The sequence below is a fragment of the Rattus norvegicus genome, chromosome 4 (assembly GCF_021556685.1).
Source record: "Rattus norvegicus strain SHRSP/BbbUtx chromosome 4, alternate assembly SHRSP_T2T, whole genome shotgun sequence".
Taxonomy (NCBI): domain Eukaryota; kingdom Metazoa; phylum Chordata; class Mammalia; order Rodentia; family Muridae; genus Rattus; species Rattus norvegicus.
In genome coordinates this window covers 174,629,999-174,646,918 of record NC_141537.1, presented here as the reverse complement: position 1 = coordinate 174,646,918, position 16,920 = coordinate 174,629,999, and the positions used below count along the sequence as shown (strand labels likewise).

The window sequence follows — 16,920 nt, the reverse complement described above, 5'->3', positions numbered from 1 at the left end:
GGATGAGGATACACCCAGAGGATCCTGGGAAAACATCTGGCTATCACTGAGGTCAAACAACTTCTCCCAAGAAAGAGCAAGGCAGGTTTTGACACCAGTTTTCCTGCCTTCCTCTGCTCTTTCCTGGTCTCCCTCTCCTCCCCTTCCTACTTCTCCTCCTCAGACCTTATTTTCTAGTCCCTGCCCCACCTTTTCTTTCTTGGTGTGCACACCAAGCAAGCCATGACAGCTTGGCACTTGCCAGATGATTGACAGAAGACAATTTTATTTATTTATTTATTTATTTATTTATTTATTTATTTATTTATTTATTTATTTATTTTTGCAGCTTAACCGTGTTCTGTTGCTGAAGTGTCGCTGTAAGAGGCTCTCTTTAAGTAAGTGACAAATTACAGCTATTGGTAACTATAAATTCTAGGAGCTAAGTTGAGACTTAGTTTTCCTCCAACCGACAGGGGGCGTCTATCTTAAAAACATTAGTTTTATGGCCCCTATACACAGGCTCACACATGGCCTCTTCCCCAGGAAGCATTCATGCAAATCTTATGCACATGTGCTCACAGTAGCGTATCTCTCACCCTAATGGCAACATTTGTTGAAACCTGTTTCTTACAGCCTGGGTGACCCGTGCCCCTGTACCCTATTTTTAAAACTGCCTGTGCTCCTGATTAAAAAAAAAAAAAATCAGGAGAAAGTCCTAGATAGGTCACTAGTGAATTAAATTTTATGTTCTCTACTTTGGTGAGTAGGCTAAAAGGAAGTGAGGCGGCACGGAAAGGGTAAGGGTGGTGTTCTACCACAATAGTTTGAGGGACACAGACAGAAGCTGTGGAAATGTTAAAGAGTTAGGCGTCGGCATTAGAGCCTCTTAGACAGAAACAGTGGCGCTGGTATTTTCCTCGTTGAAGCAGAGAAAGCTAAAGTTTATATTAAAGTTGGTGAAACATGAGAAATTACAACGTGTTGAGAGAGAGAGAGAGAGAGAGAGAGAGAGAGAGAGAGAGAGAGAGAGAGAGAGAGAGAGAGAGAGAGAGAGAGAGAGAGAGAGAGAGAGAGAGAGAGAGAGAGTCAGAGAGAGTCAGTTGAATTTGTCGCCCTCGTGTGGTCAACTGACGCCATTACGATGAAGGGTAAGCCACTCTTAAGCTCTTGCACGGGGGTTTTGCAAGAATATTGACTGGAAGAGAGGCAGAAGAATTTAGATGTGAGTGCGTGCGTGCGTGTGTGTGTGTGTGTGTGTGTGTGTGTGTGTGTGTGTGTGCATGTGAGTGTGTGCGGCATGACAAACGTTTTAAGACATATATTTGAAAACTAATGTGGTTAAGACAGTGGGACATGTAGAACTTAACATCCGAAGAAGTTAAATCAAAGCAAACATGTAAATAACTTTTATTTAGCTGAAGGACGAATCTAAAATACAGCCACTTTCACGACTCCATATTAACCACTAAGAATTACTATAAAAAATGCTTTATTGGTCTCCAGATATATTTTTAGTGAGGAGGCAGTTGGTCTTTTTTTCTGATGTCGTTCATAAGTAATGCTTATCTCAAATATTTATTTATTTTGCACGGTTGCATGCCTATAGGCATGTGCATCAGGGGTATGCGATGGCTGAAGCGAGTAGAGCACGCTGGATCCAGTGGAACCGGAATTGAGGGAGATTTTGTGTTGCTGTGGGAGCGCTGGGAACGGAACAGGAGTTCTCTGGAAGAGCAACCAGTGCTCTTACCACTGAGCCATCTCTCCGGCCTCTAGAATTACTTTTAAAAGTGTCCAGAAAAGATAGAGAGAACCTTAAGTTGCCACGAAATTCATTGTGCACTTCACAATGTAGTTTAATTTAGTTTCTCTAAAGCTGACACAGTATTAAGGAAAACTAATTTTTTTCTCATGTAAAATCTATTACCAAGCTAGTTCTGGTGGTGCAGGCCCATGATATTAGAATTTGAGATAATGAGGCTGGGGAATTGTTGAGTTGGAAATCAGCCTGGGCTGCACAGTAAGAATTTTTTGTCTTGAGAAAACTGGATTACTGTAGTTGTTCTGTGAATACCCTGTGCTCTAGAAGGAAATCTTGTTTCTGTGACTAGCTTATACAATTTGGACAGCACTTTTGATCACATTTGGAAGGAATTGGAAGAGAATTGAAATATCAAAAGAGATGCTGACATTCAGATGTTTACAGCCTACCTCACTGAGGCGGGAGCATTAAAACTTTTGAAATCCAAGTTGATTTCTAAAGACCACTAGGTTTCCTTTCTGAACGATTGTAGCCCTGGAGAGAAATTGAGCTTCATGAAGCACTAAGGTAATTTCTGAAAGGCCGCAAGTACAATAAATTTAATCAGGTGATAATAATGACTATATTTCTGGTGGAATGCAGAACGCTAACTACATTTACAGTCTTCCCGGAAGGACAATATATGGCTCATAAGTGTTTACCTTGGAAATTCTGAAAAATCGAAGAGGACTTGTTATTACTTTAAAAGTAGAATTAAGAAAGGACAGACTGTGAGAACTATAAAAAGAAATAAAGTGCAGTTATTTTAAGTGTGGCGACTTAAATAACAAGGAAATGCAAGTTGACGAGCTGCATCCGGTCGTATCAAATCCTTCAGTATCCTGCACGCGTCCAAGAAAGAAAACTGTAAGACTCGGTGTTTCAAAGTGGAGACAGCCACCCCAGTTTGCTTTCTGTTGACGTGATAAAATATCATGACCCAGAGCAGCTTGGGGAGGGAAGGGTGTAATTTGGCTTCTAAGTAATATCACTGCGGGAGGGCAAGGAAGGAACAGAAGCCAAGAGGCAGGAAGCGAAGCAGACGCCACAGAGCAATGCTGCTTACTTTCCACACGCAGCCCAGGCTCACTTTTCAGTGGATGCTCCATCCCAGGATGGGCTGTAGTCTTCCGCATCAACTAAGAGTCGAGACAATGCCCCACAGACATAGCTACAAGCCAGCCTGATGGAGTACTCCTCACCCTTTTCCCCGTTGACTCTAGATTATGCCAAGTTGGGAGCTGAGGCAGACTATGACAGTAACATAACCACATGTATTTGAATGCATGGGCAGCAGCGAGTGGAACTGCTTGGAAAGGATGAGGAGGTGTGGTCTTGTTGAAGGAGCTGTCATTTGAGGGGATTGAGCTTTTGTTTTGTTTTGTTTTTTGTTTTGTTTTTCCAGAGCTGAGGACCGAATCCAGGGCCTTGCGCTTGCTAGGCAAGCACTCTACCACTGAGCTAAATCCCCAACCCTGGGGATTGAGCTTTGAGGTTTCAAACCCCACACTGTTCCCTGTTAGCACCCTCTCTGCCTTCTGTTTATGGATCACATGTAAGCTTCTAACTACTACACAAGCATCATGCTTGTCTGCCTTACCACTGCCATGTTCCCTCCCATGCTGGTCACAGACTAACCTTTAGGCACCGAGATCCCTTTTCCTATAAAGGGATCTCTATGCTTTCTTCTTTAAGTTGCCTTGGTCATGGTGTCTTGTCAGGGCAATAGAAAAATAACTAATACAGTAAGTATCATTTTATTTCATTCATTGTTTATAGGATTTGCCATTAAAAATATAATTAATGGGTACTAACCTTTAGAACAAAACTTGTGACATGTCAAAATTGTTGATATTATGATCAATAATTGTATGGTTGTTGTAGTTTAGATCCTGAATGTTTTCTCAAAGGCCCGTATGCTGAAGCTTGATCCCCAGGTTGGGGCTACTTGGGGTGGGGTGGAGCCTTTAAGATGCAGGAGGTAGTTGGAGTCATTAGATCACTGGAGCCAGGGTCTTGAAGGGATTGCCAGACCACTGGCTTGCACACACCATAGGATTGTGGTCTTAACTACTTGGATCTTGAGTATTTCTTAGCTGTTTAGTCTTAATTTTTTTTAATGTCATGTCTTCTCCTTTGCAAAGTAATACTAGGTGTGCCCTAAAAGACCAGGTTTAGAGAAAGAGGGACACTGGACACTTTTCTCTTACTATGTGTGAAGGTTAGCATGGTTCTCTACTGGGAATCAGGGCAGTTGATTCCCCTATATGCCACCCTTAACGAAATGGGCACCTTGTCAACTTTGTGCACTGTCCTATTCATGAGCATGGGGACTTCTTAATAGAAGTGATATATAGAGAGTAAAGGATACACTAGTAGCTTTGCCATCAAGCATATTGTCTGTTTTTATGTTTTTAACCCTTCTTAATTATTATTAAGGCAGGGTCTCACCATATATCTTCGGTGAATTAGAACTCACTACTTAGAGCAGGCTGAACTCGAACTCACAGAGCTCTGTCTGTTGTTATTAGTTTTAATGAACTGCACCACTGCCAGGAATTGGAATGTCACTTCTTCTGTGTTGCCTGTGCCCACTGCTTGACACTACCTGCCCTTGGTGGTTGGAAGTGAGTGTCACAGAGTCAAAGACACAGACTCTGGGAGCAGGTGAGAGCAGGTGGGAGCAGGTGAAACAACGGAGCAAGGTCTCTGAACATAGCTGTAATTTTCTTTAATACCCTCCCCCCGTGCCCCACTGGTCCCAAGAAAGCGTCTCTTCGAAACAGCAGTTTCTGGTTGGCTGGCATTGTCTGCGCCAGCAATCCTTGGTCTCTCAGGCAGTCCTCAATTAGGTCCTCCTGCAGGAGATGCTTTTGCGACTGTGCAGTCCCCGCGTTTCCAGAGAGGCAGCCTTGCCATTCCTGCTACACTCTTGGTCCATCTTTATGGGATGGTATAAAAATCTGTGGTGTTTGCCACAGGAAGGAAAGCTTCAGGAGTAAATCTACTATGGAACATTTAAAAGTCGCGGATGCAAGGATTCCGGCCTCAGAATGAGACCGGGGAGTTACAGATACAGCTTGCACACTGTGCACCTCGACTTGGCTATGCGCTTCTGTCCGCACACAAGGACAGCTGCGCCGGCTTCATTAATCACGGGGTGAGTGCAACGACCAGCCTGCTTTTGCTTCCCTTTTTGTCAGCGGTGAGACTGCGAACCATTTTATTGATCTCTTCGCTGTTTGGCACTTTGAGTTACGGATGATAGGGAGACACCAGCTTTATCACCTGTTTCTTTTCCATGACATCTATCAAAGAATGGTAGTCCACACTAGCGACCTAATGTATACGGAATGTGGCTCCTCATTAAATACCTATGGTATCTAGGTTTTGTGCAGGGTAGATAAAGCTACAGAAAACAAAATGAGGTTATGGAAAATACACATTGTCCTACTTAGCTTCTCTGGCATTGTGATGAAGGTCTTAGCAAAAGCAACTTGTGGAGGAAAAGTTTTGTTCCACCTTACATGTTACAGTTGTAAGGGACAGAAACCGTGGCAGGACTCTGGAGGCAGGAACCAGGATCAGGCGGTGGAAGAATGCTGCTTATTGGCTCTGTCTCCTTGGCATGCTGTCTTACACAACTCCAGATGACCTGCGTAGGGGTTGACGCCGCCTTAAGTGGACTGGAACCTCGATCATCAGCTATCATTCAAAAAGCGAGCCACAGGTGATACTCCACCTGAGGCCCCTCTTCCTAAGTGATTCTAGTCCAACAAGCACAAAGAATGGAAACTTTGACCAGTTATCCTTTTATCTCAAATCCCAACTGAGGTGGTGTATAAATCAGAGTCTTTCTCCTAGGTAAGTTGCTGGCATAGTGTAAAGGCTCGGAAAGCTCGTGGCTTGGTTTAAATGTAAGCTCACCAGTTGTGTGTCTGAATCCCGAGGGGATTACAGTGCGAAGTTGTTTCTATTAGCATTTGATTACCAGAATTGTGACTATTAAATGTTTTAGATAAAGTGTCTCAGATAAAAACACATGATTTGTGCATATATGTCAGTGTGTTAGAATTGTACGGATTTAAGATAGACCTTGGATCAAAGGATTTTAGGTCTTAACTAAGTTTGTCTGGTATGCGCGCGTGCATGTGTGTGTGTGTGTGTGTGTGTGTGTGTGTGTGATTATATATAGGTATGTGCATTTGGATGCTAGTGCTTGTGGAGGCCAAAAGATGGCACTGGGTCCTCTGGAGCTGAAGTTATGGCTGTCAGCAGCTGTACATGGGGTCCAAAGATTCAACTTGGGTCCTCTGCAAGAGCAACAGAAGGTCTTAACCACTGAGCCATCTCTCCAGTCTCTGAGTACTTTGATTTATATGAGCCACAGCACTAGTGATTTGTGAACTGCATCAGTCAATAAATTGTTTTACCGCCATGCAAATTAGAGCCACAGATTTCTTCTTCATTCCCTGTGTCCCTGTGTGGCAATAAAATACTATGATTTTAGCTTTTCCTGCAACATGGGGGGAAATTTGAAGAAACATAGGCTCATTAGTGTTGAGCTATCAGTTGGACTTCGTGATATTACTCCTCCTAGATTTTAGATACACAGCCAGCCCCGCAACTGTCAACAACACCTGAGCTAGAAGCAGATCCGGGAGAAATTTCTAAACAGCTCTCTTTTGGCCTCATTATGTTATATTCCACACTGATACATTGCCCGCTGATGTGCCACCTACCTTTTTTTTTTATGATGAAACACCTCATACCATATATATATATATATATATATATATATACATATATATATACATATATATACATATATATATATATAATCACAACGCAAGAAATCTGTTATCTCATGGAAGTGACAGGGCATTGGGATTTTTGCTTAAAGCAGGTAATTGGAAGATTCTGTAGATGAAACCTGACAAAATATCAAAGTTCACGCCAACTGTGCAATTTGGGTTGGGAGTATTTCAAGACATCACACGGGGAATAAAATTCGCATCTAACAGCATGAAATTCTATCATTAAGACACACTCATCCCTTTCCCGGCAGATTAGTATATGCAGTTATGAATATTAATCTAGCCAGATTTAAGCAACTCTGACGGGGACATAAATAGTCTTCCCACAGGACAAGAATGGTGCTATTTTTCTGCCATCAGTGGCCCTCGTTTACATTCTATGCTTTGGGTTTCTATGTGGGTATGTGGGAGTGTGTGCGTGTGATGACCTCAGTCTCTCACGAACTGTTTTCTTAAGAAACTGATTGGCTCCTTGAGGTGAGTGTATTTGTCTTCCCTGGTTGCTATAGCCAGATAATACCGTAAGTATCATATGCTGAGTGCACTGAAATCATAGTGACCAATAGGTTTAACTTCAAGGGGAGCATCTGCCTAAAATGAAGTCAGTTGCCTTAAGTTGTATTTCAACAGAGATGGGGGGAGGAAAAAAGGAGAGGGGAAGTCTAACCTCTGCCTGAGTGGGTACTGATTTCATAAGAACCCTGCTCTCTGATCTCTTCTACATGTGAGTGTACCCATTGACTTTATCTCCTAACCCTAACCCTTGAAGGTTAAGACTTCAGCTTTTGGGTGTACGAGACAAATGTCCGGTCTGTCTCCATAAGGTCGGTTTCAGTTACAAGTCCATGTTATTGTTTCAGTCTGGATTATTAAGGAATTTTATGAAAATGTTTTACCTTGTTTTAATAACTATGCTGAAACGCACACCTGCTCATTAAGTTAAATAATTCCAGTTTGACAGTGAGCCGTCAAGATAGAACCATGGTCCTCAAAGGCATCAACGTGCCAAATTGAAACCCCACATTCAGAAAGTCTTACCTTCCGGGATAATTTTCCTGGAGTGTCCCTGCTTCTCTGGAGATGGAGTTGAATGACAGATTTACTTTTCTGAAATATTTTGTGGCTCCCTAGACAGTGATCCCTGGGGAGAAAGAAGGAGAGGCACAATCATATTTTCACAGACTATCACATACTGTGTAAAGGCGTGCTTCCCTGACACCTTGGTTGCCTTGTTTGCTTAAGGGGGAAGAGAGGGTTAGGGGGCTGATGGACAGGAATCCAGGAAAGGGAATTACATTTGAAATGTAAATAAATACCCAATTTAATAAAAATTAAAGAAAATTAAAAAATTAAATAAAACTAAAGAAAAAACTTGGTCTGATAAGTCTCACAATGATAAGCTGTGAGTGTATGCATGTGAATGTGTTTCTCCATACATATGTGTATGTGCATGATTTTATATCATAAATACATTTGTGTAATGTGTAGAAATGGATGCTGAAAGAGAATGTGCATCTCTAGCAGTGTATCCCAACATACTCTGTTTTCTAATGCATTAAGGTGGAAAATTATTAAATGGGTATATTGAATTAAAGGATACTCTATGCATGGTCAGAGTGGGTTTCAGCCAGCCACCGCAGCGTGCCACAGGGTGGTCAGATTGATGCCATGATGTCCGTGGGGACCATTTCATCCCGTAAGCAGACTGATGTCGTGGAGACAGCATGCATTTTGCACACGTATTTACCAGGCTCTATTGCATTAGGTATGGCAATTAAACTTAACTCTCTCAAGTTAAATGCCGTCTTCCTTAGAACCGATATACTAATGTTTAGACCAAAAGATCAACAAGGAAATTCTTTTTAATTGACTTTATGATCATAAATACATTTTTAGGTGTCTGTTTGCATCCTAATGAGAGAAAGAAAAAGTGTGGGCTTGGGTGGGTGGAGAATTGAAAGGGATCTTTGACGAGCCGAGAGAGGGGAAACCATAATCAGAATATATTGTGCTAAAAAATCTATTTCCAATAAAAAGAGAAAAGAAAATTAAATGTAAGCCCCCACTTTTTATTTTGGGCGTATGGATCTGCCTTGTTTCTTTCTGTCCCTCAACATTTTTTCCTGTAAATTTTTTTTCCAAATTCGAATGACATGATGGTCAAAGTTAATTTCCAGTTTAAAACGTGCTGTGTTAAATAAAAAATGGACCCTTCTGTGAGATGAAGGGCTGTTGCTGTCTCTCAATATCAAACTTGACAGCACGTTGTAATAATACCCCATGCTTATTAAATAGATGAGTTAAATGCAACACTAAAGTGTTTTCTGATTTGTTGTCATGATCTGTAAAGCACGTTTAAAATTATGTGACCTTGCATTGGCTCCTGAAGTTCTGGGGGGAAACGAAAGGAAGGATAAAGGAAGCCTTGAAGAGGAGAAGAACCAGTGATGTACAGAGAGTCCAGGAGAGGCACACTCTCTGGGGAAAGCACTGTCACGCTAACCAGTGCTGATGAAGGGTAGAGAGACAGATGCTGTCATCTCAATTAAACGCAAACACAGATGACACTTTCAAAGGGCGGCTTCTAGTTACTATAGGACTTCTTTTTCTTTTTCTTTTTGAAAATGTAGTTTTTAATTTTCTTGGGTCCAACATTTTCCACTGCAGCTGTAAATTCTTGTATCTCTGGCTGTTGATCAGTGAAGAGGATGGATGCCGCTAATGTATTCGGTTCACAGAAACCTGGCTAAGTACAGAAATACATGACAGATTACCAAGAAGAAGATTTCATGTAGTCATTTGGGGGCCTTTACCCTGAAAACTTAGTAAATACCTGCAAAAATCTGTTTCCAGCAGTGTAGGCAAGAATAATATTTTGTTAACATGTTCTAAACTATCTACAACTTTAAAGATGATTCTTTATTTTAATTTATGTACATGGGTATTTCATCCATACGTATATTCATGCACCAGCAATGTCTATGCACCATGTGAATGCCGGGTGCCCATGGAAGCCACAAGAGGGCATCAGAACCCCTAGAATTAGAGTTACAGATGGTTGTGAGCCACCATGTGCTTGTTGGGAATTGAACCTGGGACCTTTGGAAGAGTAGGGTACCTAACCACTGAGTCATCTGTCCATCCCATCTTTATTATTTTCTGTTGAGAATTTGCAATTGTCATTCTTATATCTAACTGCTATATTACTTTAGATTTAGTTTAGTAATATGGTTTTTTACAGCCTAGTGTTGAGCTGTTAAGTACAGTGGCCGGCCATTGAACACCCACTGCCAAATATTTATGTTCTTGGGCTGGCTACATGACAGTTGTTGAGAAGGTTTGTCACAAGGTGCAATATGAAATATCTCAATAACAACTGTCAGTGTGTTGATATAATATTCCTGCTTATTGCTTTAAGAATCAGAAGAGCTAGAAATGTGGCACCGCAGTTGAAGGCACTGGCTAGTATTCTGAAGGACCCAAGTTTGGTTCTCAGCACTCCTGTCAGTGTGCACAAAGCAGTCTATAGCGGCAGCCCCAGGGATTCGGCCCCTTGCTCTGACCTCCACCATTGCCAGCATACAATAGGACGTACACACACACAGAGCAACAGTACACATAGCATCACAGATACACATAAATACATGATACGGTGGATATTTTTAATGCATGAATATCTTTCTTCATTTGCTTCCTTTTCTATTTCTTTTTGTGACTTGAAAAACAATATTAGGGCATGTGGTGTTTCTGTTGGATCATGTTAGGCTAGAGACAAGGAAGAAGAAGCCAGAGGCAGGCAGGGAGGAACATTCAAGTAGGTGTTCTGTGGAGTAGCGCAGACCAGAAAGGAGAGACAGCCACTTTCTGTTTGGGGATTCTAGGTCCCGCAGAGAAATAGGACGTCTAGTGTATCGAGAGAGAGAGAGAGAGAGAGAGAGAGAGAGAGAGAGAGAGAGAGAGAGGGAGGGAGGGAGAGAGGGAGAGGGAGAGGGAGAGGGAGAGGGAGAGGGAGAGGGAGAGAGAGAGAGAGAGAGAGAGAGAGGGAGGGAGGGAGGGAGAGGGAGAGGGAGAGGGAGGGAGAGAGAGAGAGAGAGAGAGAGAGAGAGAGAGAGAGAGAGAGAGAGAGAGAGGAGGGCATAGTGTGGCAACAGAGGTAGGCACTGTAGAGAAGTTGTAAGCACCAAGGAGGCCATGTTGGCAAGGTCACAATCATAGAGTGCGAGTGCTGAAATCACAACGTCAGCTTGAATATCTAGATTTTACGTAGGTCCCCTGGGCTTAGGTCTTGATACAATTATGTTTTCAATTAGTCAAATTTCTAGGAATACAGGTGAAAGTTCATTTTTTTCTTCTTCATTTCTACCGGCCTATTACAATTTCCGCACCTTCATTATTTATTCTCCCAACAAATCCTTGATCCTAGCTGTGTGCCGCTTGCTATGCTAAGTACAGCCAACCACATAGGTGATGTTTAAGATGAACACTGAAAGGTTAAATGCGTGTGCATGATTGCCCTGTTCCCTACTCATAAACACCTCCTGTTCTTTGAAAGTATTTCATGGCACTATTTATGTAAATGAGAATAATAAATAAACATAATATCAAAATGCTATGCGAATGCTTACATTTGTTTTATGGGAAAAGGATAATAGCAGAGGCACAGGTGTGAGTACTGATTCTCATTACAGCGAATACACCTTGCAAATCTCCACTTACAAGGGCGCTGTCTTTGAAATAAATATATAGCATTGTTTTGTAGGATAAAAAGGTTCGAAGGATTATTTTCTTTTTTTCTATTTGGGACAAGATCTGTGTGGTACCTTTGAGAGATGTTCCTATCGTCTTGATTTTTTTGAGTACTTGGTCCTTGGTTAGTGCTCTGTTCAGGAAGGTTTAGGAAGCTGTAGGTCACAGATCCTTGCTGTAGGAAGTATGTCACTGGGGGGTGGGTTTTGAGGCTTTATAATCTCTCTCTCCCTCCCTCTCCCCCTCCCTCCCTCCCCTCTCCTTCCCATCCCCTCCCCCTCCTCTCCCTGTCTCCCTCCTCGCCCCCTTCCTCCCTCCTCCCTCCCTCCTTCCTTCCCTCCCTCTCTCTGTTCTCTCTGGATGTGTTGACTATGGGACTAGCCCGTTTCCGGTTCCCGCCACCAACCATGCTTTCTCTGATTACTGCCGCGTCTTCTTTTCCACGGCAGACTCTCTTTTCCTAGAAGCATCAAATAAATAAAATAAATCTTTCCCTCTTTAAGTTGATTTTCTCGGGGTATTTTATTACCGCAAGAGAAAATTAACTATTATAGTCTCCATTTGATGACCAATCTGCTCCCAAACTCTTGAGAGTCCTTGGGCCTCAACAGTTCACTGTGCTGGGCTTACACAAGCCGCACTAAGTAAACGCTTATTCTCACATTAAAAACAAAAAAGTTCTGGGTTGCGATAGGACTCGGTGAGAAATGATCTTCTAACAATCGGGGGGGGGGGGGATCAATATCCGGTACTCCAGCAAAAGAATCATTCATCAGCGTGCTGTGAAGTGTGCACTACTGGAAGAACTAGAACGCTTTGATTTTCCGAATACTGAGAGACAGGGTCACCGGCAGCTTTTAGAAATTTGGGGGTTGGGGGTAAGATTCAGCGGTTTAGCTGCACTTTTAACACTTCCTCTAAGCAGGCCATTTATAGAAGATGAATATAGCCAAATGTTACAATATTAATGTGATAGTTAATATTGTCTCCCTGCCTGGATGTAGAATCACCGAAAAGATAAGTCTCCGGCAGGCCTGAGAGGGATTTTCTTCCTTCAGGTAACTGAAGTGGGAAACCCTTCCTAAATGTGGGCGGGCGGGACCACTGCACAGGCTGGGGTCTCAGGCTGTGGAGCAAGTCGGGCGCCAGTCTTTGTCACCTTCTGCTTCCTGACTGCAGGCAGGACTTCATGCTTCTGCACCTCAACCTCCCCCGCGGCTGTGTTCCATGAGCTGAAGAAAACCCCACTTCTCTAAATTGCCCCTTGTAAGGTGTTTTGTCACAACCGACAGGGCCCAGATAAAAACAAAATGGCATGATGGGCGTTTCTGCAAACCAGTGCTACTCGGTTATTGTTATTCCTCTTTCAGGGGAACATGGACAGTAAACGTTAAATGTCTTAAGTTAAAGATGTAGTAACAGGCTAAATTCCAATCCTTGGGCTGGGAAGCATGAGTTGGTTAGCAAAGGGCTGTCAGGGATTTGAAACGGAAGTTCTTCCATGGGGCATACATTGATGCCATCAGCTTTCACTCTGCGGCGAAGTGGACAAGACAGAGTTTTATTTGTGCACTCAAACGATCTTTTTTTCTGATTACCTCCAGCTAATAAAAGGTAACTACCCATCATAGTCCTCATGCCAATGTGGTTTTATTTCTTTAGTGCAAAGAGCGCACACAGTATATTTAGCTTAAAATAAAACTGGCTAAATACAATAAACCCTTTATTATCTCAGAGAAATATTTATTATCTCGGGGGAAATCTCACTTGCAAACCCTTTGCTATTTTTTTAACACACCCACAACAATTAAAGTAATAACAAAACAATCTACAGAAACGCAGTCACCTACAACACAGAGACAATAAACATGTGATGCTAACAGTTTGTATCCTTTACAAAATTATATATATATATATATATATATATATATATATCCGTCTCTCCTCAGCCTACACAATATTGCAGCTCCTCCCCTAGGAGAACAGGTAGAGATCTGATTCTATCTCAAGGTTTCATTTATTTCTCCAGCTAGTCTCTAGGGAAGAGAAACACTCTGTAGACCTTACTAATCTAAAACATTCAAGAACCCAGACTAAAATAGCACACATTCAATCCCTACCAAGGTTGAGTTACTGTGGAACGCCAGGTTTCTCTCTCAAACCATTTATTTTAAGAGAAATCAGAAAACCAGGCTGGTTCAACATCAACTCTAATAGAATGAGGTTTGATAATTATTAGCCTCGGTGAGTATTGATTTAACCTGGTATCAAGGTATTGGCTGTTTCATGCCTGAGTATAATGAGTGTAGCAGCCCTACTCAGAGCTGATTTCTAATGCCCCTTTCCAAATGTCCTGCAATGGGTCTGTGGGTACCTTTACCAAATCTGTGGGTTAATGATGTTCTCCCTGCTAACCTCTCTCAGATCCTGAGCTGAAGTATGCTATGGTCTTCACACAAAGCACACAGCACTAACTCCGAGCGGCCTGTGTTGCTCGAGTTGACTGGAAATCAAATGCAAGCCTGCCGCATGTCATTTTACTTTGTCAGCTAATTGTTATGAACAGCTATGACGGTTAACTTTAAAATTTAGAGAAAGCCCTGGGAGTGAACTGAAAACCAAAGCCACTCAGGATCCCTCTACTGGGTGAGATAAAATATGTTTTCAGCCATAGGAGAGGCCTCCGTGACAGCCTGATCCTGTCCATGCTATGACACCCTGGGCGCTGATGAATTAAGGTGCTTAACCAAAGTTCAAAATGTGTAACAAGAGTCTTTACATGTGGTAAAAATAATCAGTTCATTTGTTTGCTAAATGAAATCCTTAATTATGTTGAGGAGAAAAAAAGATCATACCCATGTTACCTAGGACCCAGAGTTTACTGCCTAATTAATATGCTATATTAGTTTAAACATTAATATGATATATTAGCTTAACCTGTAAGTGACTTAGTCTTTTCCTTACTGGAGGATACAGGTTTGGATTTGCTTTGACCACAAGACTTTCACACTCTGTAAGCAAATGCTTAAAGGCCAAATTCGTACAAATGATCTAAGGCAATCTGAAAGTACTTTCAAAGGGAAAGATGTCAAGATTATTTAAAATTGTGATTAAGGTGATTTAATTTATTTTTTGACACAGGGTGTCATGTAGCCCAAGCTGGCCTTAAATTTGGTATGTAGCGGAGAGTGACTCTAGACTCCTGATCCTTCAGCCTCCACCTCCCACGGGAGCCAATAGACCTGACTGAGATTTAATTTTTAAATAGAACTTTCTTATTGCAAGAAAAGGATTTCAAGGCTGGAGAGAGAGCTTGGCAGGTGACAACACTGGCTGCTCTTGCAGAGGACACAGGTTCAGTACCCAGCACCCACATGGTGGCTCCCAGTCCACTGTAACTGAAGTTTCAGGGGACTGCGTGCTGTCTTTTGGCCTTCAAGGGCACTTGCACTCATGTGCACACATCTATACACAAAGACACAGATATTTATGTCATAAAAAATGAAAACAAAATGAATACATCCTTTCTGCAGAGATAAAAAGAGGCTCTCTGGTGGGAAGCCGATCGATCTAATCGATGTTGATGCTGAATGAAGAGATAGATGCCGCCATATTAATTCAAATTTAAAGATATATTACTGCTCAAGCCAAGGCTTCTATAGAGACTCAAACCAGTTACTATAAGACTTCGCTTTCTATTCTTCAAAAATATTCTTAATCTTCTGAGTTGTAGCGTTCCTTGACCACAGTAACGTAAACAGTAAGCGATGTTTGTTTTGTTTTAATTAAGATAAACTTCACTGCAGTGTAACCATAAAATTAAAAAAAAAAGATATTCAGTTTCTCCACAGGAGGCCCTGGTGCTTTCCCACTGGCAGGGCAGTCATGATTTATTCAGCAAAAGCTTTGAAATAGAGCCAATCTTATTGTTTCACTCAGTAGGGGCTAAGGAGGATTATTTTTAAGATGAATTAGAAATTAAGACTGGCAAGGTCTTCGAGAGAAAACTTTAAAAATTTCACAGACGCGTGGTAAGAAAAACTTGCATTCCTCATGGATTGGTCCCCAGACAGAGGGCCAACACCATGCGTGCACGTGGTAGCTCTCTCCGTTGATTATGAATGACCTGGGAGGAACACCTGCCTGAGATATTTCACGTTGAAAGGAAGGTCCAACCTGTCATTTCTCCAGAAGACGGAAACACAGTAAATAGGGGGTGAGTGTTCAACCTTCTGCCCCCGGACAACTAAATCGCACGATCTCACTGCAAGGTGCAGCTGGTAAGTTTGATGGCCTCAAAAGGCAGAGTGAGGCCAGGTGAAGTGGGTTACGGGAAGACCTCTCTCTCCATGGTTATCATCCTGGAGGCCAAGGAGCGGGAAGCTGGTGAACGACTTTAATGTTTTATGAATGAACCGGGTGATTTCTGTCTCTCCTTTGCATTTCTACTTCATTCTGATGCCAATTTTGCTGACTCTACCATTCCCTATTTATATAAATATAGCATAAAATATTAATGAGTATTTTATGCGTTAAGCTTGTACGGGATTAGGATAAACCTGAAAACGTTTCTGTTATGACTGGACTTACTCTCAATTCATAATATAGTGTATTATGTAAAATCCCATTTTCAAGGGACAAGGAAGTTTGACAACAGAGTCTACCTTGCTGTGATGGTTTGCATAGGCTTGGCCAGGGACTGGCACTATGAGGTGTGGCCTTGTTGGAGTGGCTGTGTCACTGCGGGTGTGGGCTTTAATACCCTCATCCTAGCTGCCTGGAAGCTAGTCTTCTCCTAGCAGCCTTCACTGAAGATGTAGAACTCTCAGCTCCTCCTGCACCATGCCTGCCTGGATGCTGCCATGTTCCTGCCTTGATGATAATGGACTGAACCTCTGAACCAATTAAATGCTGTCCTTACGAGAGTTGCTTTGGTCACGGTGTCTGTTCATAGCAGTAAAACCCTAGCTAAGACACTGTCCTTGTCAACACAAAGCGGTAACTTGTTTCCCATCGTGGAGATGCTTTGCTCGAAGCCAGTTAAGCAGGGACTGGCAAATGACAGTACAGCAGTAGAATGTGGAAGTTCTGGAGGGAAATGTAGTGTTCTTAACTGAAGTTCTTATTTCCATTTGCTTTCCTAGTCTGCAGGAGCCTTGGTTTCCTCAAAGCGTGAAGATCGTCGTGGCTATCAACAGACACGCATTTCTGCTCCTATGTGCTGGATCTGCTGTTGTTTCACACCGAGGACATTTCCTCTAGAGAACCACACAGCTTCCTCAGATCCTGCATCCCATTTTACCACCTCCTCCTGCCTTGTGTTCACAGTGATCTCTGGGTGGGTGCCTTTCATTCCCCCGTTCTCTTGGTCCTTTCCTGTCAGCTCATGAGCATTTCCCCAATGCCTCTTAGGTGCATATGTGAATCTCCATCTTTACATCCAAGCCACCAGGCTGACTGGCCTTTCCCAATCCCTTATTTCCGAGATGGTGTTTTGTGTGCACATTTCCATCCTCCAGCTTAACCTTTCAGTGCAGACGAGCATTTTCTTGCCTGTGTTTATAAACAGTGTGT

At 42.4% G+C, this 16,920-nt stretch overlaps 1 protein-coding gene across 6 annotated transcripts in view; it reads right to left on the bottom strand.

The window, feature by feature from the left end:
• Pik3c2g (phosphatidylinositol-4-phosphate 3-kinase, catalytic subunit type 2 gamma) overlaps nt 1–16,920 on the bottom strand; it is a 366,288-nt gene that overhangs the window by 295,886 nt on the left and 53,482 nt on the right. For all 6 annotated transcript variants that reach the window (XM_087655648.1, NM_053923.2, XM_087655647.1 and 3 more), the window contains exon 6: nt 7,639–7,741. In XM_087655648.1, the coding sequence (XP_087511774.1) occupies nt 7,639–7,741 (103 nt within the window). The remainder of the gene's footprint in view (nt 1–7,638; nt 7,742–16,920) is intronic.